This window comes from Struthio camelus, chromosome 4, assembly GCF_040807025.1.
Source record: "Struthio camelus isolate bStrCam1 chromosome 4, bStrCam1.hap1, whole genome shotgun sequence".
NCBI lineage: Eukaryota > Metazoa > Chordata > Aves > Struthioniformes > Struthionidae > Struthio > Struthio camelus.
In genome coordinates, this window is record NC_090945.1 from 34,601,509 (window position 1) to 34,621,271 (window position 19,763).

At 38.6% G+C, this 19,763-nt stretch overlaps 2 protein-coding genes across 6 annotated transcripts in view; one reads left to right on the forward strand and one right to left on the reverse strand.

Moving 5' to 3' along the window:
* ANAPC10 (anaphase promoting complex subunit 10) overlaps positions 1-549 on the reverse strand; it is a 171,037-nt gene extending 170,488 nt beyond the window's left edge. For 2 of the 4 annotated variants that reach the window (XM_068942199.1, XM_068942200.1), the window contains exon 1: positions 82-352. The gene's annotated coding sequence lies outside the window, so the exon portion shown is untranslated. Of the gene's footprint in view, positions 1-81 lie in introns of all 4 variants that reach the window. The other 2 variants (XM_068942201.1, XM_068942202.1) reach the window with 2 other exon arrangements.
* Positions 336-17,691, forward strand: ABCE1 (ATP binding cassette subfamily E member 1). Of its 2 annotated transcripts, none has more exons than XM_068942168.1 (18): positions 336-709; positions 6,422-6,594; positions 6,908-6,993; positions 7,503-7,600; positions 7,994-8,111; positions 10,120-10,257; positions 10,415-10,484; positions 11,682-11,778; positions 12,675-12,764; positions 13,359-13,480; positions 14,175-14,396; positions 14,845-14,904; positions 14,990-15,048; positions 15,228-15,338; positions 15,432-15,574; positions 15,669-15,791; positions 16,802-16,913; positions 17,160-17,691. In XM_068942168.1, exons 2-18 carry the CDS (start codon positions 6,492-6,494, stop codon positions 17,205-17,207), a joined length of 1,800 nt encoding a protein of 599 aa, XP_068798269.1. In that variant the 5' UTR covers positions 336-709; positions 6,422-6,491; the 3' UTR covers positions 17,208-17,691. The 2 variants fall into 2 exon arrangements, with proteins under 2 accessions (XP_068798269.1, XP_068798267.1); XM_068942166.1 differs by having other exon boundaries at positions 662-899.
* Positions 17,692-19,763: the final 2,072 nt, after the last annotated feature.

Here is a 19,763-nt window from a genome sequence, read left to right on the forward strand (position 1 = left end):
GCTCAAGGCACCGACGAGACCAGGAGATACGCGGCGAAATCTCCCCCGCGCCACCGGGGCGTAGCAGAGCGGCATCCCCACCTGATTCTCGGTGACTGCTGCGGCGGCGGCGTCGGGGATAGCAGCGAAAGGACAAGACGGCCCAGCGCCACACGGGCCCCTTCAGCGGCGGCAAAGGGCAGGCAGAGGCCGCCACCTGCGTGAGGACCCGCAGCTCACGCAGTCCCTTTTAAAACCGCCAGCGGCTCCCGGGCTCGCGCTGACCGTTCAACCGCCGCCTGACCGCGCACGCGCAGACCACTGCGCGAGCTCGGTTTAAAAGAGAAAGGCCGGGGGGGGGGAGGGGGGCGGAGCGCGCTCGCAGGTGCCCGCGTGCACCCGGTGGGGGGTGGCGCGCGCGCGCCACAAGCGCCACTCAGCGTGGCGCAGGGGAAGGGGCGCAAGCAGCAGCGGCCCGGTCCCCCCTCACGGAGGACGGCAGCGAGCCGCAGCACTCGAGGAAGCCGGGCGGGGAGCCGCGCCGGCCGACACCCCCCACCCTCCACACCCGGCCTGTAACGTGGCACCGCCCCTTCTGAGGCGGTGTCACTCGGAGATGACGTCAGCCCCCCGCCGCCGCCGCGTCCCTGCCGCGCTTCCGACGCCAGCCCCTCCCTTCCCTGCAGCCGGAGGCGCCGCTCTCTCTTTCAACGTGCTCCGTTTCTCTATGGTGAGCCTCCCGCCCTTCTCTTTCCTCTCTATGGTGCGTGGCCCAGGCCCCTCCCTGCGGGGCAGGCGGCCATCTTGGCCGGGTGGCGGCGGGAGCACGTTGCGCGCCGGCCCGCGGACGACGCGGCTCCGTTCCCGGCTGGAGCCCGGCCGGGGAGGAGCGGCGGCGGCGGCGCCCCCTTCCCCTCCCGGTAAGCGGCCCCCGGAGGGAGCGGCGACGGCCTTGCGCGGGGGAGGGGGGGAGGAGGCGAAGGGGCCGGGGGGGCAGAGGGGGCCCCGGCCTGCGGCTTCCCGTGGCGCCGGCGGGGCGGGCCCGGCCCGGAGCGGGGAGCGGGGCCGACGCTGCTCCTCCCGAGCCCCCAGTAGCGGCCAAAGCGGGGCTTTTCTGCCTAGCCCTACGCTGCCTGTGCGGCCTGGTGCCTTCCCCGGGGCGCAGAAGCATCTGTCTCTGTGGGGTGGGAGGTCTTGCTCTCTGCAGCTGGAATTGCCCCTACGTGGAGTTGGCGTTTTCTGGCGAAATACGTAGAGTCGGTCGGTTTTTCTTAGCAGCCTTTTTTTGTTGGCTCTCTTTTGCTATGCAGCAGCCCAGTGAAAACAAAAGGGGGGGGGGAAATCATTGTGTGCTTCTGAGAGTAGCCGTAGGGATTGCTTGCGTGTAGAGACCCCTATGCAGGCTTAGTGCCTGGAAAGGGAAAAAGCAGTGTTTTTTTTTTTTCCTGAAAGTGAGGAATTTCACTGCTGGAGGAAAAAGTCATATTTTGCCATATTTCCAGAAAGTTAAAATCCGTATATGTGGTTGTGTAGTGAAGAGATTAAGACGTCTTGCAGGTTTCACATGGTAATAGGTAGGGCTGTTTTTTCCAAGATGAGTGAAAATACAGGAAGGGATTTTCAGTAGGACCTTGGTAGCGCTTCCTCTCTGGAATGCACTTAGCTGCTTCACCTGCAGGTTTCTGTGACAGTTTTCAGGTTCAAGATTCTCTTCTACCGTTTCCTAAACTGTTGTCCTAAGAAAGTGATCCTTAAAATACTCGTTGAATTTTCATGTGGTAGATGATGTTGCTAACTTATGGGCTTATTCTTACGCGTTTCTCTTCATGTTAAAAGGAAATACTAAGGATTGAGTGATAATTAATTAATACTCTTCAACACCAGCTAAGCATACCCACTTATTATGCCACATCAGCGTATTTGGGCATATGGTTTTCCGGTTAACATTGTTTTTATATTCATGTTGTGCCTTGTAAGCAATATGTTGAGGTAAATGCAGTAATGATTAAGAGATTTGGGGCTGATTTAAAACTTCTCTTTGCACAACGTTATTTTAGTTTCCCAAAGAAACATGTCAGAGCTAGTAGACTAGTTCTTAATTCTCGGTAGATCCTTGTTTGCACTTTTAACATTTACTGTTATTTCTGCTCTGGGCTTTATAAATGTACTCCCTTATATGATAGCAAGAAAACAAATTTTCATGTCTTTCACTTAAATTTTCATTGGGTATCTAATCTGTAAGTTTCTTGCTCTAGTTGTGACGTAACTGGATATAGTGCTTTAAAGATGGATTGAGAGATGATTCTTGAGGCTAATGATTTTCAGAGAAAAGTGTAAATGCGTGCTATTCATCCTCCCTCTTTTTACACTACTTATCATTTAGATCTGATGAGATGCAATTAATTAAAATTTTCGCTGCTTTTTCTGCAAAGTAACTAAAGTATCGCTCGGTTCTGAACACACGTCTCTCCTTCGTAGCTTTTCCTTCATAATTGAAATGTCTTCTCTCTGGTTATGCTTCAGTCTTCATTGTCACTGTTAATGTTTGCATGTTTAATTCTGATTAATAATTCAGAGCTATTACAAGTTGTCCTCTGTCATAACTGACTTGATTCAGTAAATTGCATTGTGCTTTTCTGGGAAAGAAAAAATAAATATGAGTATTTCCTAATGCAAGGACTTTAAATTTCTCCCATGGATTATAGATAACTGCTGCCTTTTGTGATAGCCTGCGTGGGTGCTTCCCCCCCCCCCCCCCCCGCCCCGTGTGTCTGAGATAGCAGTTGCATCTGAGAGCATAAGAACATTGACTTACAACGCTTGTGATAACGTTTTCTGTGTTCCTTATTTTTAAACCTGCTTTATTTGTATTAAGTCATAATCAGACTTAATGGGCAGCTTTTGGCTTCAGTAAATGATATTGTCAAAGATTTAAAACTTTATTTTGCTAACATTTGTTATTCTTCCTCACATTCTTTTACCTGTGTCACCGCTCCATTGTTCTGGAAAGATTTCCAGTTGTGTTTCTATCAGAATTCGCTAATTCAAATTAATGTATTACTCTGTAATTAGTAACAAATTAATATATTTGCACTTTGTTTTCAGTTCTGTTCTTCTTGGTTTGGAAAACAGAAATATAGAATTGAATTTAAACACTTCTGAATACCAGTTTCTCCTGCCCTTAAACTGCTGACTCTACCTAACAATTACTGGTATGCTGTATTGTAGCATATACATATCGTATGTGTTGCTGACCTATATTCCGTGCTTTGAGAGTTCCACTGTCTGCCCTGCGAAATCGAACAGTCCTTTTTGATGTGCTAAATGCCACTGAAATAATTGTATATAAATATGTAACTTGAGCTCAGTCTGTTTTTAGACGGTGTTTTTTTAATTGGCTTGAAGCTATAGAAATTTAAATGAGTTTTGGATTTTGTTGTTTTGTTTGGGGGGAGAGGGAGCAATACAAAGCTGCATTTCTTGTGGACAGTTATTATCCTAGACATTGGGACTTCTATCACTTCTGCAACAGCATTATTTCCAGAGAAGTCACAAAATATTGTCTTCTGAGAACAACTTAAGACCCCTCATAGAGTTTTTGATAAACTGGCAATTCCGTTGAGTAGATGGGAACAGGGAGGCATGAGTGACTGTCACCATACCGGTTCAATACTTCCATTTCCCTCTTTTCTTCTGTTTTCCCCTCTCTATAAAGTACTTGGCGTACTTAACACCTGTGACTTGTAGTCCCTTCAGAACTCTCTGCCACAGATAAGCATTTTCCCTGTATAGGTAAGTTAAGTAAAGTTTTCCATAAGCAAAGTAAAAAGTTCCTGAGCTGCTGTATTACTTACTAACAAAGGTCTGATTCAGCAAGGGGTAATAGTGTAAACTTTAGGGGGGGGGGGGTTTCCTGCCAAGGCTGGTTAAAAAGTTCACTGAGGTAGGTGGCAAAAACTAATTGATTTAAGCCATACTTGACTTTGTCTTTTAGAGCAACCCAGCCACCCCATTCTCCTCTTTCAGTGCTTTAAGATAAGATGCCAGACTGGAAGGTGAGATGGATGAGGACTGAGTTTATGGCCTGATCTGCTATCTGTACTGCTTAGGCACTAATCTCTAGTGCAGGTTTGGGATGTTGTGTGGAGGAGGTAAGCTTCTGAAATTCGGCAAGTCTGTCTACTAGTGCTTGCTTTTGTGGCTCTTAGAAACAGCCTTTGTGCTAATGAAGAGCTAAGATGACTAGCAGGTAAAGTCCTGCCCAGGAGATAGACCAGTATGATCTGGCTGCTCAGTGTCCTCAGCCACAAGCTTTGCTGGAGCTAGGGCTGACCCAGGTTAGGCACCTTGCCTTGGAAAACCAAAGAGGAAGTGGGTGATCCACCTTCTAGTACCCTGTGCAATACAAACTAGGGGACTCTTTTCATACCAGTGAAATATGTTCCCTAATCGTTCTTTGTCTCAGTTGAAACGCTGACAAAACCCAGTGTTCTAGTCTTCTAGAAGATCACCCTGACTCAGACCTCCTTATAGGTCTCCCTCCTTAAGACCTCCTTCCTCCTTAAGAGGAAGACTTTCCATTTCTTACTTTTTTTTCCTGTTGAAAATGTATTGAAGTGAGAATCGTAAGCCTATTATCCCATGTCCTTAATGAATGTACCAGCCGCTGCGCTGTGGAGTCAGTCGGTTTTTCTCTCCTTGGCCTGTTCTATGGATGCAGTCACAAGTGCAGCCCTACTTTATCAGTCTATTCTGATCATAGAGAATTTAAAAAATATATATTTTTGAAGGTATTTTTAAAATAATCCTATATTTAAAAACTTCGGTTCTTGTTATTAAGACTATTTTAATATGACGTAAGCTGCTAGGAGAAGAATGTAAAAAACAAAAAATGTTCAAATATTGGAAGTAGAGACTATCGTAGTAAGAGTTGACGGCATGACTAATAATTGCATTCATTTATACCTGATAAGGGATCTTTAGCCATTAAATTAAAAATATGTTTGAAATGGAAAAAGGAGGTGAGGCTGCCACTTTCTAGAAGGATGCACTTAAAATATTGGTAAGTATGGAAATAATGGATCTCAAGGCTCAATAACATCTTAATTTCTGATCTTTGCTCCCTATTAGATAGATGCCGGTCTCTTTTTTAATTTCATAATACGCTGGCGTCTGCAGGATTCCTTCCAACTGTAGTTCACAAGTAGGTTTAGGGATGGATAGTGTTTAATGAAATAAGCGTGCACCATATCTCTTCTTTCATACATTCTTGCTTCTTTCAGGAGACTGAAAGTCATAACCTTTCTTCATATAATAGGCATACATAGTAAATGATCTCTAAAGCACTGCAGGATACTTTAGTTTGTTGGGGCAAAGATGGGCTGTACGCCCACTAGAAAAGACTTTAGTAAGAACAGTTGGAATCCTTCTCTGGGAAGAAAGACCATGCACAGATTGTGTGGAAACCTGGAGTATTTCAAGACTCCTTTACCAGTCGTGTCTTCGAACTACTGATACATATCGCATTGAACTGAAATGATTTTGAATTGGCGTCATCTGTATGACTGCCATCATTTTCTTTAGGGGTCTTAAACTGAAACTGGAGATGGTTTGCACGTGTTGGTGATCTTTCTTTAGACATAAAAAAAGTCTAGTTGTCATCTGTCCCAAAGTAACATCTTGTAAACTTCTGATAGCCTCATAATTCAGTTATTTTCTGTATTCTGAACCAGGAGTAAGTGGAGGGCATGGTCCTTAGGGGTGAATTGCTCTTGCAAAGATAAAATCTTAACTATTATTTTCAGTTCTCTTGTGAATATATTTACAGTCAAAAAAGTATCAGAGCACCGTAGGTAAAAGAGTCTTTATCTGTAAAGACTTAAAACTAAAAGTATTTGCCCTCCTCCCTTCCCCCTGCTACAATTAATGACCTCATAAATTCCCAGTGCAATGCAATGCTTGTAACTGTGTTATAGATGTCTAAGCAAGGCAACAGACGGTTGCGTGGAGGAATGCAAGTCATAATTTCAGTTTCTCAAATGCTTTTATTTGTAATTTCAGGAATATTTAATTTCATAACATTTCGAGAGCTCTCTCTTCTAAAAATAGCTTTAGAAAGCACCTTGTTTATTTTTACTGGAAACTATTATAGTCATTGATCCTATGTTAGGAAATGCAGCATTTAAGCGTCGTTATTCAAATACAAATGAAGCTCATTTCTATCAAACGTTTTCATGGTATGTCTGTTCCCACTGGCTGGATTATTTTTCTGTATGCAAATACAAATTTTCACTTTGAAGACTGGATTAGATCTTACATCTGTGAGCTTTGCCAGTAGCAACTTTAGATGGGTATGGCCTTCTCTGTGTTGCCTGTAATCATGATGTTCTCTTTTTGGTTTTTCTGTTTTGTATTGTTTTTTGTTCTGTTTTTGTTTTTTAAGATCTGGAAGTCTCCAACTCCTCCTCCTTGTAATCTGACTGGTGTATGTGTTTAACCCTAAGCTGTGCATTATGGCAGACAAACTAACAAGAATTGCTATTGTTAACCATGACAAGTGTAAGCCAAAGAAATGCCGTCAAGAATGCAAAAAGAGTTGTCCTGTGGTTCGAATGGGTAAGAGAAGTAATTTAACAAAATATTTAAATAATTGGAGAAATTTCAAATAATATCCTACTAGAAGGAGCTAGCAGAAGTTTTCCTTTCTTAAAATAACATTATGATTCTTACTTTGTTTTATAAAGCTTTTATAAGTTGACTATCACTGCAAGCACAAACTGCTATTTATAGCAGTCATACCAGGTCTTTAGATGATCTGAAGCTTCAGTAAAATTATTTAATACACATTTCTCTATGGAATTCAATAGTAGCAATAAGAAATCTGATTAATCAGAAACTTTCTTGAGATAATTTTGTTCTTTTTCACTAGGAAAACTTTGCATAGAAGTCACATCACAGAGCAAAATAGCATGGATCTCGGAAACACTTTGTATTGGTTGTGGTATTTGCATCAAGGTAAAAGTTAGGCTGCTTTATTTAAAATGGTAAAATTTCTTCATTATGCTGTTGTCTTTAGTAATGCGTACTGCAACTTCATAAAGCAGTTTTGTTTCTCTAAGTATTCAGACCTTGCTAACAGATATTGTTTGTATAAAGCAAACTACTGCATCACATTACTGAGCTGTTTAGTTGAGGGGGATGTTTTTGTGGCAATGGAGACGTGGCGTTAGAAAGGCACTATTGTAATAGAGCAGTAGTCTGTATGTTGTGTACCTAATTTGTGTCATAGACTGACTCTCTAAATTGCCAGCTGTTTAATTTGGAAAACTTAGTATAGAACCGTTTTGGAGAAAGTTGACTATGTAGGCAAAGTTAAGCTATTGTATTTTATGATTACTTTTCTTTTAAAAATATTTCATTTAAATGTTCTGTACTGCTCGCTAGATGTAGTACGGAACATGAGATAATTTTGTTAATAAACTGTTTCTGTGCGCTAGTAATATGTAATCTTACTTCTATTACAGAAATGTCCTTTTGGAGCCCTGTCAATCGTTAACTTACCTAGCAACCTGGAGAAAGAAACAACACATAGATATTGTGCCAATGCCTTCAAACTTCACAGGTATTTTTTTTCCAAATTAATGTAAAAACCCAAAGTTGCCAGTTTCTGACTGTTTGAACGGGAAGCTGACATCAGTGTTTTTGGTTACCAACTTAGTAATTCCCTTTCTGAATGTTGGCTACTGCATTTCTCTTATTAAAAAGCATTATAAGGAGATGGAATGTTGGCGATCGCTTCACAGAAATCCTGTTAAACAGGTGATTCTTAATCTCACTTATGGTCTTCTAGTTTTTAGGAATATTGATTTAATTTGGAGAAGGGATTGGCAGATTAACAAAATAAGGTGGAACACCAGCACGTTTGAAAACAGGTCCTAATGTTTACTTTACCACTAAATGTTAGGGTCTGATGGCATTAAATTAATAAAATCCATATTATCAATGTTGTGTACAGGTTGCCTATCCCTCGTCCAGGTGAAGTACTGGGATTGGTCGGAACCAATGGTATTGGAAAATCAACTGCCTTGAAAATTCTAGCAGGAAAACAGAAGCCAAATCTTGGAAAGTATGATGTACGTATCAGCAGTAAAATAGAGTTGACATTGTAGATAGCTGTAGTTTTGTTAATTTTTTATGATATTCTTACACTGTGAATTTGCACATCTGTGAATGTGGTAAAATTTGCGAGGACAGTGGCGCTTTACCTCTTAACCGTCAGTGACCTGCTCGACCCAGGAACAGTAAGAAAGGGATATGGCTTATGAAAAGATTTTGTGGAAACTTCATATATCTGTCAAGAAAGATAAGGATTACAAACTAAAGCATTATTGTAACTCATTGAAGATGAGTACCAGAAGTGTGTTTTTTATCTTTAAGTCATAGGTGAATTTTTTTATAGCAGTTTTTAAAAGAATACTCAGTTGTGTTTTTTCCACCCAACCTCCGTATTTACATCAAAGAATTCAGCTAGCTTGACTTACTGAGTTGCTTCCAAGTTTAACTTTTTCTCTGAACAAATCTAGTGTAAATGAGTACGTATCCTTTTACCTTTGTTATCTCTTAGGCTTTCTTATCTTTGATTCTTCTGAAAAGCGATCTCATATAAAATACCTGGTTATCACAAAAAGTTCTCAGTGAAGATATATCCCACTGTACACTTCCACAATGTTTTGAAAGTCCTTATTTTCTTCACGTTGTGTAATATGAGCTAAACAGTTATAAATTTTGATAGTATTTTTGAGAGTCAGGCATATCACAATTTGTTATCTGCTGCTCTGCATGGGGAACCAGAAGCCATTTCAAGTCAAATTGTGCAGCCAGAAGGCAAAATATTTACAAAGGTTTGTTTACCTACCACTACAGTCCAAGGAGTGAATATTATTAGAGAAAAGATATATATATATATATATATATATATATATATATATATATATGTAGCTAGAGAGAGACTTTGTATTTACATATCAATAGTGACAACTGAGTTCTGTTGTTTGTTTTTCTTCTTTTCTAAGTAGAATAGTTTGAAGGAACAAGTATGCTCAAACTTTTTTCACTTATTTCTTTCTTTGAAAGGGTGTTATTTTAATGAATAACTTATTTCATACCTGCCACTTAAAATTACAGAAAAGTAATCATTTTCCAGCTAACTTTCCATTCTCATTTAAGTGTGGTTTACTTTATTTTGTGGACTTCTTGTTTCAGGTGGTAGTATTGCAGAAATAGCAAAACTTTTGACTCTTTGAATGTACTTAATTGAATTACCATGCTTCCAAAATCAGACTTTCGTGTGAAGAGCCAAATCATTATGACCACAGAAATACGTGGTATGAATTCAGTCTTCCGTGTTGCTTCTGCTCTAAAACTTATGAAGCATTTCCTCTCTGTAGTGGTGTGGTTTGGAAATACAGCTGTGTCACTCTAGCTTCTGTGCTGTTTAGCATCATAATAATTTAGCACCATACGAAGTAGAATGCTGCATAGAATGACATTGTAGAAGTCATGTTTTTCCCTGGGTGATTGCTCTTAACAGTTCTTTTGTTTTCATTTTTTCTTTATTTCCTTGGAAATGTTTGCTGGAAGCAGAGAGGGAAACCAGTTTTTAATGCATCTTTTGTGCAAGTTAATTTTATCAATCCAACCCTTTTCCCCTAGATTAGCTGGGTTGAAGAGCTAATGCCATGCACGTTCCAGTTTGTAAATAAGTTCAGTTACACTAATCTATACCAGAGTTTTCTCCCGTGAAGTGGTTTCACACTTACAGGTTCTTAACTTTATTTTAAGGAAACAGTTTTGGCTGTCTACGTGCAAATTTAGGATGCTTTTTGTTTTTTTTTTTTTTTTTTAAAGAGCTAGTAACAATGCAGCTGAAAAAATCTGAGCTCCTGCCCTCATTTTGCAATTAAAATTTTTTGATGGAGACTATTGCAGAGCCAACATAGCAAATTAGTAGAAAGCTTTTATCCAGGCTTCTTTCATCTTGCAAGCATAATGTATTTGTTGTGTTGATGGGAATTTTAAAATTAAACATTTTTGATGTATTTAAAATAGCATAAGTAAACGTAGACTCTAATTTTGCCGTAGGATCCACCTGATTGGCAAGAAATTTTGACTTATTTTCGAGGATCTGAATTACAAAATTATTTCACCAAGATCCTGGAAGATGACTTGAAAGCCATAATTAAACCTCAATATGTGGACCAGATACCTAAAGCTGCAAAGGTAAGAAACTTTATTAGCAAATAGAAAGCTGGGAGCTTCTCCTGTAATACTTCTCATGTATTTAAGGATTTTATTTAGTAGTATAATTTAGTGTGGAACATCCACTACTATCTGAAATATTAATTTTTCCCTCCCCCCTCCCCCATTTATCATGCAGGGAACAGTGGGGTCGATTTTAGATAGAAAGGATGAAACTAAGACACAAACTGTTGTTTGTCAGCAGCTCGGTAAGTAATTTTGTAACATCAAGCTTGAAAGGATTTGAGAAATTCATAATTACTGAAAAAATAAAGTTTGTCACTAATATAATGGTAAGTTTAAATTAAACTGAATTTTAAAAAAAGTGAAGATGCTTTGGTGTAAAGCCTAAGACTTATTGTAGGCATAACTGAACCAATGCCAAAAACACTTTCTAGTGAAAGTATTGAGGCAAATTCATTGATATAAGTTAGTTAATAGGAATAGAAATGAGTGCAGTCCTTGTTGCATGGTAGGAAGTGCTTATTTTTAAATCTGGAAAAATGCCAGTTACAATCTGCTGCACTTGCTCATTTACTATTCTGGCAAAATCTTAGCATCTTCTGTTGTTAGAACCATTGTATTGTATGTAATAGTATCCTGTATTGTATATAATAGTATCCAAGCACAAAAGGACTTTTTTCAAATGGCTTAAAGTTGTGTATAGGCTGGTATATGTGATCATAAGGGAAGTATTACTGTGATTTTTGAGAGGAATCTAATTATTAAGATCTATATAGTTCAGCCTCAGGGTATTTTTAAAGTGTTTTGAGTCAGGTGTTAATAAATTCAGATGCTAATTTAGATGTTGCTAAATTAAAAACAGAGTTTATTTTTAGTAGACCCTAGGTGGTAAGGTAGGGGTGCATCCTGCCACCAAGAGTGTGGTCTGTGAGCCCCAGTAAACTTCTCCGCAAAATTGTAAATTTTTGAAATTCTTTTTTCTTGTCAGCTTCATGAGCCATACTGGCTTCACCCATTTGCTGTAATGTTTGGGGAACTTTTGGTTTTCCTGAAAATTAGAACTCTTATTTTCAGCCTGGTCTAACAGGAAACATTTTAAAACTCGTATAGTTTCTTTTTAGGGCCAGAAATCTTCACCAAATATATGCTGGAAAAACAAATAGGAATGTAACCCTCCTGCACGTTAGGAAACGGCAGTACAAATTAATCGGTTAATGCTACTGATAAGTTGTAACTTGCTTTCACTTTTATGAATAACGTTACAATGCTTCTGTCTAAACCGAGTGCTTTTTGTTTTACTTTTGTCTGTTCTCTTTCTCTGAATAGGATATTTACTGTGATTATACCTGTTTCTATAGAAAATAAACATAATGAACTCTTTTATCAGTTGGGTATAACAATATCTAAATTTCCCCTTGTCCCCCTCCCCCTCCCCCCCCCAGATTTAACCCATCTGAAAGAAAGAAATGTTGAGGACCTTTCGGGAGGAGAACTTCAGAGATTTGCTTGTGCAGTTGTGTGCATTCAGAAGGCGGATATGTACGTTTTATTTACTTCTTCGACGCATTGCTTTTAATAGTCTGTCTCAGAGTATCATTTATACTAGAGGAGCTATTTGAAATTATACTTTTTGTTTGAAATAGTTAATTTTTTGGATGTTTTCTGTTTTACCAGCTTAGCAGCTGGAATTCAAATTTCTTCCTTATATAAGCTTTTTTCCTGATACTTTAATTTGTTTGGCTGGAAATGACTAATTTCAGAGGCCTGTATTAAGTTACAGCATCACAACTTCATAACGTTTCCCTAATCTCACATGAATATATCGTGTTTGACAGTAGTTCACGTTTCCTCTCTGAATAAGAAAAGGACAGAAAGGAGACCCTTCCCCACCTTGGGGAACTTGTTGCATCCCTCTTCTCTTATCTTGCAACCAGGAAATTACTGTCCTGTCTATGCTGTTTCCTGACTTCTGGCTTTGGGAGCAAGAAAGCAAGATCGGGAAGACTGATGGTTTTTTGTTTTGGTTTTGGGTTTTTTTGTTTGTTTGTTTTTTTGGAAGAGGTCCTTATTCTAGTCTCCTAAAATGGATGTTTTTGCACTTTTTAGTTCGTGTTAAATTTAAGCTGAATCAGAATTGAGTGTATGGGATTCCTAACTCATTGCGGACTTCTCTAACGTTTGATAACTTTTTATTAGCGTTTTTAGCAAGGTAATACTTGGACTGTTTAACCATTTCACATTATAGTTATCACAGGTTCAAAGCAGGTGTCAGTACATATTTCGCTCTCTCTCCCTCAGTATTATAAATGTTTGTGAATTTTTATTTCTGTGTACTTAGTATTTGAAAGGTTAGTATTTAAGGTGCCATAGATTTGAATATATTAATCAACTAAAGTTTGTATTCACTGCGACTTTCTTCTTTCTTTTGGGGCTAGCTTCATGTTTGATGAACCTTCTAGTTACCTAGATGTCAAGCAGCGCTTGAAGGCTGCCATAACTATTCGATCCTTGATAAACCCTGACAGGTAAACATCAACTTAAACTGTTTTGCTAGACTGTAATATTAGGTGATGGTTTACAGACTGAACAGAAATCTAGTCCATGCCCTGCCAGTGCTAACTTCTTCTTACGGTGCGTTAATAGATATTTAAAATATCCTATGCCAATAGTGTTCTGTTACTTTGCATTTTGGGAACTAATTCCTAATTCAGCATTGGGGGAAAACTTTGTAAGAAGAACATGAAAATGTACATGGTTATTTTTCACCCTGATATTGCTGTTCTGTCTCTTTCTTACAAATAGTTATTTTCTTAAAATGTATTGAGTATTTTTCACTCCAGCCAGTCAAGCTCCTTTTACTTACTGTACATATAGAAACTGTCAGTTTGTATTGATGATGAACTTTTAACTGTCACTCAAAATGTCTGCCTATTGGACAATTTAAAAAAAAGAAGAAAGCTTGTTATCAGAGGTTTGAACTCTATCCTTTTTTAGTATAAAGCTAAGAATGTGTATTACAATGAGAATCAGGATCATATCTTTAAAGTATGCAACACTGTAGTAAGAAAAAAATGCTCTGTAATGAACTGTAAAAATAACTTTCTGGCTCTATTTTTCAGGTACATTATTGTTGTAGAGCATGATCTAAGTGTGTTAGATTATCTGTCTGACTTTATTTGCTGCCTGTACGGTGTGCCAAGTGCTTATGGTGTTGTTACTATGCCTTTCAGCGTAAGAGAAGGTAATTGTTGCAGTGTTTTTCTTTTAACTCAACAAAAAAGTCCTATGAAAGAAAAAAGGGTGCTAAAATATTGGTGTTCTTCTTATCATGCTATGTTTCGTTAATTAATTGAAAAAATAATCTTTATTTTGTGCAGAATTTCTGTTTTCCATGATTCTAAATTTGTAACTCAGTGCAGAAGCCTTAACTAAAATGCTCTTTGTCTCTTGCTGTGGATGTGATTTTGATACTTTGTTTTGTAAACAGTGGAGTTGCACAGAAGATCCTATAAGTAGTGTAAAAAAAAAAAAAAAAAAAGGGGGGGGGAAGGGGGCAGGAGATGGTTGTACAGTACGTATGTAGTATTCAACTGAATTTAAGACACTTGTTGCATTGAGACTTAGTAACGTTTTCTTGTGAGAGTGCGTCCAACAGCAGTAGTTCTTTAAATTCGACACGCTGTACTAATTACAGCTTTCAGGATGAGCTTCTGTAGCTATTTTTGCGATTGTAGTAAAATTATTCTTCACTTAATTTGCATTGTTTCCACACTTTCAAATAAGAGGTTTTGTTGCCTATTTTAACATGCCATTTAAAACCCAACATTCTCCTTATCTGCCAGGAATTTTTGGTGAAGAATCAAAATCCATCAATGTCATCTTGTTGTTTATGTAGCCTTTTTTAAAAAACATCTTTTCTTTTTCTCCCTTCATAGGCATAAACATATTCTTAGATGGCTACGTTCCCACAGAAAATCTAAGGTTTCGAGATGCATCTTTGGTTTTCAAAGTGGCTGAGACGGCAAATGAGGAAGAGGTTAAGAAGATGTGCATGTACAAATATCCAGGAATGAAAAAAAAGATGGGAGAATTTGAACTATCCATAGTAGCTGGAGAATTCACCGATTCTGAAATCATGGTGATGTTAGGGGAAAACGGTAAGTGGAATTCTTGTAAACTGTTCCTAAAGCCCCTTTTCAGTCTGGGAGCCAGGCTTCTAAATTACTGGTTTTAAGTCAGGTTGAGCTGCTCGTTTCCTAGTGAAGATGTCAATGCCGTAGACTCACTCTCTCATTAGTAGGAACTTGAAGATACTGAATGTTAATGATGTCATTGTATTTCTCTGTTACCCCATCTTAAGAACTGAGATTGGAAAGATGACGATTGACCTGGAGAGTTAGCAGCAGCTCTAGACTATTGTAGTTTTAAATGTCTCTTCTGCTTGAAGCAGCAAGTACTAGCTAAGTGCCACTTGCTTGAAGTGCGTATAGGAATTATCAAAGTAGTCTAACTTTAAAATATATTCTAAGTATATATTTTGTTTTATCGGTGACTTAAATCTCAGAGATCTAAGTCTAAAGTAACACATAACTTATATTTTTGTAGGAACTGGCAAAACTACATTTATCCGAATGCTTGCAGGAAGACTTACGCCTGATGAAGGAGGTAGTGTTTAATACCTCAGTTTGAAACCTGTTTGGAAGATGCTGAAAAGGTTCTTGTTTTCATAATGAATTTTATCTTTTTACAGGTGAGGTCCCGGTTCTAAATGTCAGCTACAAGCCACAGAAGATCAGTCCTAAATCTACAGTACGTTTCAGCCTTATTTATTACTTAAGTGTTGCGTGAGCAACAAAAAGCATGCTCTTAATACACAGGTAGAATTTCTTTATGCTGTGAACAAAAAGCTGTTTAATTCTATTCTATTCTTCTTCTTTTCTTGAGGTACGCTCGCATAAAACTAAGCGGTAACGTTTTTCTTTAAATAGGGAAGTGTCCGTCAGCTACTGCATGAGAAGATCAGAGATGCCTATACACACCCCCAGTTTGTAACTGATGTAATGAAACCTCTTCAGATAGAAAACATCATTGATCAAGAGGTATTAATTGCCTGAGATAACATATTAACTTTTCTTCTTTAATTTTATAGCTGTGCCCCAATCAAATATGTTCTACTTTTTATCCTTTAATAGGTTCAGACATTGTCTGGTGGTGAGTTACAGCGTGTTGCGTTAGCTCTTTGTCTCGGTAAGCCTGCAGATGTTTACCTAATTGATGAACCTTCGGCATATTTGGACTCTGAACAGCGTCTCATGGCTGCTAGAGTCATTAAACGGTAATGTATATATGATGGGAGAACTGCCCGAAATTTTCAGTAGTTTTACAATAAATTCATGTTCAGCTGTCTCTCGATTTTATTTCTATTTCAGTTTCATTCTCCATGCTAAGAAAACAGCTTTTGTGGTAGAACATGACTTTATCATGGCTACTTACCTTGCTGATCGTGTGATTGTGTTTGATGGTGTTCCTTCCAAGAACACACTTGCAAACAGGTAAGAGACTTCTTGTTTGGATTAGTAAACAAGATACAAGAGGATAACATAGAAATAAACTGTTTATCAGAAGCATCCTTGCCTATCTAAACTGATGTGTACTTCAAGGCTGCCTCGACACAGAGTTAGGGCATAACTGCATTCTCCGTCTAGGACCTCAGAAGGTGGGCACAATCTTCTGGCACAAACTAGTCTAAAGCAACTGCATAGCAATTAAATTGCAGTCAGAGGAGAACAACTAAAAGGCATTGCTTGGGAGGAATAAAAAGGGCTGAGTGTGCTTAGGAAAATAACTTCCAAATGTGTTCAAAGAAAGGGGTTAACTAAGGGTGTTTCTTGCACATACGCAGGTCTTGTGTGAAGTGCAAGTCTTGACAGCAACATACAATGTACACATGCTATGATCATGACACTGTAAAAGCTGTCCCTTCTGATTTTTAGTTCTGTAAATAATTTCATGTAAATTATGGAGACTTTCTGAGGAACAGAAAGCAGTTTCTTAAAGCAGCGTAATTACTAAGTACTTAATACTAGCCAGCTGAAGTAAACACATCAGTTTTCACATGTGCTAGTCTATTTGGGTTTTTTTTAATCATTATCACTTAACAGCTTCAGTATATTGTTATGATTTTTGCCATACCTCACTAGTGGTGCCGCTCAGATTTTCAGTGTAAATAATTGTGTGGCAGTGCACACACTTGTTATGTGTATATATACAAGTAAAGAGAACGCAAAGAAAGCAGTCTGAAGACTTGTAGTTTCATGCTCAGATACTGCTGAAAGACGATAGTAGTAGTTATGGCTGCTTGAGACATTGTTTGACTGAACATTTAGCACATCCCAACACACCAAATACGGACCACATTTGTGTTACCAGACCTGAATGAGCTCAGGATGGAGGTGAAAGGTGCCTAGCTATGCAGATGTACCTGTAGTTGGAAGTATAAAACTTCTGAAAATTTAGCAGGAAAACGTGTGTACCATTTCTAAAGTTCTCTTCTCTTTAACAGTCCTCAAACTCTCCTGGCTGGAATGAATAAGTTTTTATCTCAACTTGAAATCACTTTTAGAAGAGACCCCAACAATTACAGACCAAGAATAAACAAACTCAATTCAATCAAGGTAAGAGAGGAGTTACAGTGAAGAAACTCTGACTGTATAATATAAGCCCAGCTTTGAAAGTAAGGAAGAAAATGAAAACAGACCTGCTGATCTTGCTGTGCTGGAGAACAACATGTGAAAAAAGTAGTAAAAATTTCAAGGAAGGTAGAAAGGAATTTAAATAAGTGCCTTTCATTTGAGCTTTCTTTGTTTAGTCTGCCAAAAACTATTTTAAGTAACGCTGACTCCTTTTTTTTTCTTCCCAAGGATGTGGAACAAAAGAAGAGTGGAAACTACTTTTTCCTGGATGACTAAATACTGAATCTGATTGTCTTTGTAATTGGCATATACAAATATAAATTGAAGTCTGAACAGTCGTGGTTTAAAAGACTCAATCAGGTTTTAGAACACTTCATCTTTTGGAGCTTAAACTCTCTTGCTGCGTGTAACACCTCAGGCCAGTAGCAGTGTAAATTCTAGTCTTAAGTAAAACTGCCACTTTCTATATTTGGTAACATAGCCATATTTTCATTGTAATAATTCAAAATAGACAACCCTGAAATTGTGCAAAAGAGTCTCTAGATTTTTCAAAATTTAAGGGAGGTTTTCAATTCAGTACATTCTACTCATGTATCAAGTAGTGACTGGACTTCCTGATTTTAAAAAAAAAATCTTTGAAGCTGTTTCCTGTGTAAGATGAAGACTTGCAAAGAATGTCAAGAGACAGAAACTAATCTTATTTTTAAAAAGCTGAATCTCTCTGGATGAGGGTTTCATAAATAAATATCCTCCTAACTTACAGCTCTTCTGTGATACAGTGCAAAAATTCTTGCATTACTAATTCAGTGTGTATGTATGTGTGTATATTTTTACTTAATGTCATGCACACATTTTTCTCATGTTACGGTAAGGAACACAAAAGATGGAGCACAAACTACATATAACAATATAGAGACTTACCCCTCAGTCTTCTGTCCCTTTACATCTTCTCAGATGTAGTTACAGCAGAATAATCACTTGAATAAAATCTTAAAAAGAAAATATTAAAATCTTTTCATCTTCTGTAACTGAAATTGTTGAATCTGTATAGCAAAGGATAGTGAAGAAAGGCTAGTGGTTGACTTTGTTTTCTAATTGCTTGCTGTAAAGCTTTACAATATAGTATAGGAAGTAGGGTTTTGAGTAACAAAACCTTCTCTTTCATAGCTACTGACAACTTGTCAATAAAACCCTCCTCCTATGCTGTATTAAGTTCATAGATATAGCTACTCAGAGCTGAAGAGGACACTTACAAGGTAAGCGTTCTTGTCATAAATAAGCTTGTAATAAATTGATCATCTCTGCAGAGCCTTGTCAAGGAGTAAAGATGGTACAGCTGCTGATCTGTGGACATAGGGTATATCTGAGATTTAGGGATGCCCTCAGACGCTAGAACAGAAAAAGGTTTCAATTTAGATAGCATAGAGGAAAGTATACTTTTGCATGTAAGGGTTTTAATAGCACCTGTAGGGGGTTTACAGAACCAAATCAGATGTTTCAAAGGAGGTAGGAGATCCCTTTCTGTTGTACTGGTTATCATCTGAGCCAAAGACTACACATGCATTTTTCACTTTAGAGATGCTACTACTTTTAAGGTTAGACGCTGGCCCTATGAAAAATACATGGAGCTTCCTTAAACAGTATTGTTACTGTATGGAGTTCATTTTAAAGCAGCAGCATAACTGTTAACACGTCAAAGTGGCAATTGCTCCTAATAAGACTTGCTGCTTTTGCAGTAGCTGCTAGTAAAGTTCTAGTACTGACACTGCTTGAGTTGTTATTTTGAAGATCAGCTGCTACTCTTCTGAGAGGGGGAGTAGTGCCTCACTGGACAGGGGCCACACTACAGCCAGGTAGGTTCAAGATTCTCTTGAGCTGAAATGGACAGTGTGTGTGGGATCACAGTGACCACTGACTGGATCAGCAGCAGCTGACTAATTGCAACAAGAAGGATCCACAGTCAAATAAGACCAATGAAAGTTAGGAAAGTAGAAGCCACGTGCTGCAACATGGTTTAGGTGACACAGAGGAGGAGCTGCATGCAGAACATAGCTTATCTGACTGAGGGAAGTGGTGTTGAAGTCTTAACCATTCCTCAACTTTGTGATTAAGATCAGCTCAGTTTGAGAAGCACAAAAATGACACATCATTTGGTATGTTATGTTTTGCAGTATGTATCTGTAGTATGTGTAACCAGTTCTTTTAGGGAGGCAGGCTGAGGCCAAAGTCATCTTTCCAGACTTGCTAGCAGCTGAATCGTTGTCTCATCTCCTATTCATAATTGCTGGAACATACCATCTCTCCAGGGGACGATTTAAGTTGTGAAGAGATTAAGCTGCAAGAAGTAATATTGCCTAAAGATAAAGTTTTGATTTCTTAACGCAGACAAAAATGAAAGGAAGTAGCTTTATACAAAAATTGATTCTAACAAACTAGCTGTTTAAAGGTCCTTCAGAGAGCAGGATGGAGAAGTATTTATTTTTGAGGGTTCCTAAGCAAAGAGTTGAACAAATAATACAAAGTTTGTAGATACATCTAAAATAACTTTCAGCTATATAGCTCACAGCCAGTGAAGTAAGGGAAGGTATTTTCCATGCAATAATTGCCTACTCTGCCTTTATTGTAAAAAAGGCTATCAGAGATGAAAGAAAACTTGGCTTTGTTTTCTGTTTGCATCTTTGTCTCGTAAGTTACAGGAGAATGGCAATGATGGGGTGGTTTTTTTTTTCCCTCCCCCTCCTCTCTCTAAGACATTTATGTCTGTTAGTAATTCAGGTATTCTATAGTCTTGGTCTCAGGCATTACATACACACTACCTATTGACATCTGACA

What these genes read in the sequence shown, in the direction of transcription:
- ABCE1 (XM_068942168.1), top strand. Translation starts at nt 6,492, where the DNA reads ATGGCAGACAAACTAACAAGAATTGCTATTGTTAACCATGACAAGTGT. An exon ending in CAAATCTTGGAAAGTATGAT is followed by an intron (nt 8,112 to 10,119) that starts GTACGTATCAGC and finishes ATTTTGCCGTAG; the next exon opens with GATCCACCTGATTGGCAAGA. An exon ending in ACAAACTCAATTCAATCAAG is followed by an intron (nt 16,914 to 17,159) that starts GTAAGAGAGGAG and finishes TTTCTTCCCAAG; the next exon opens with GATGTGGAACAAAAGAAGAG.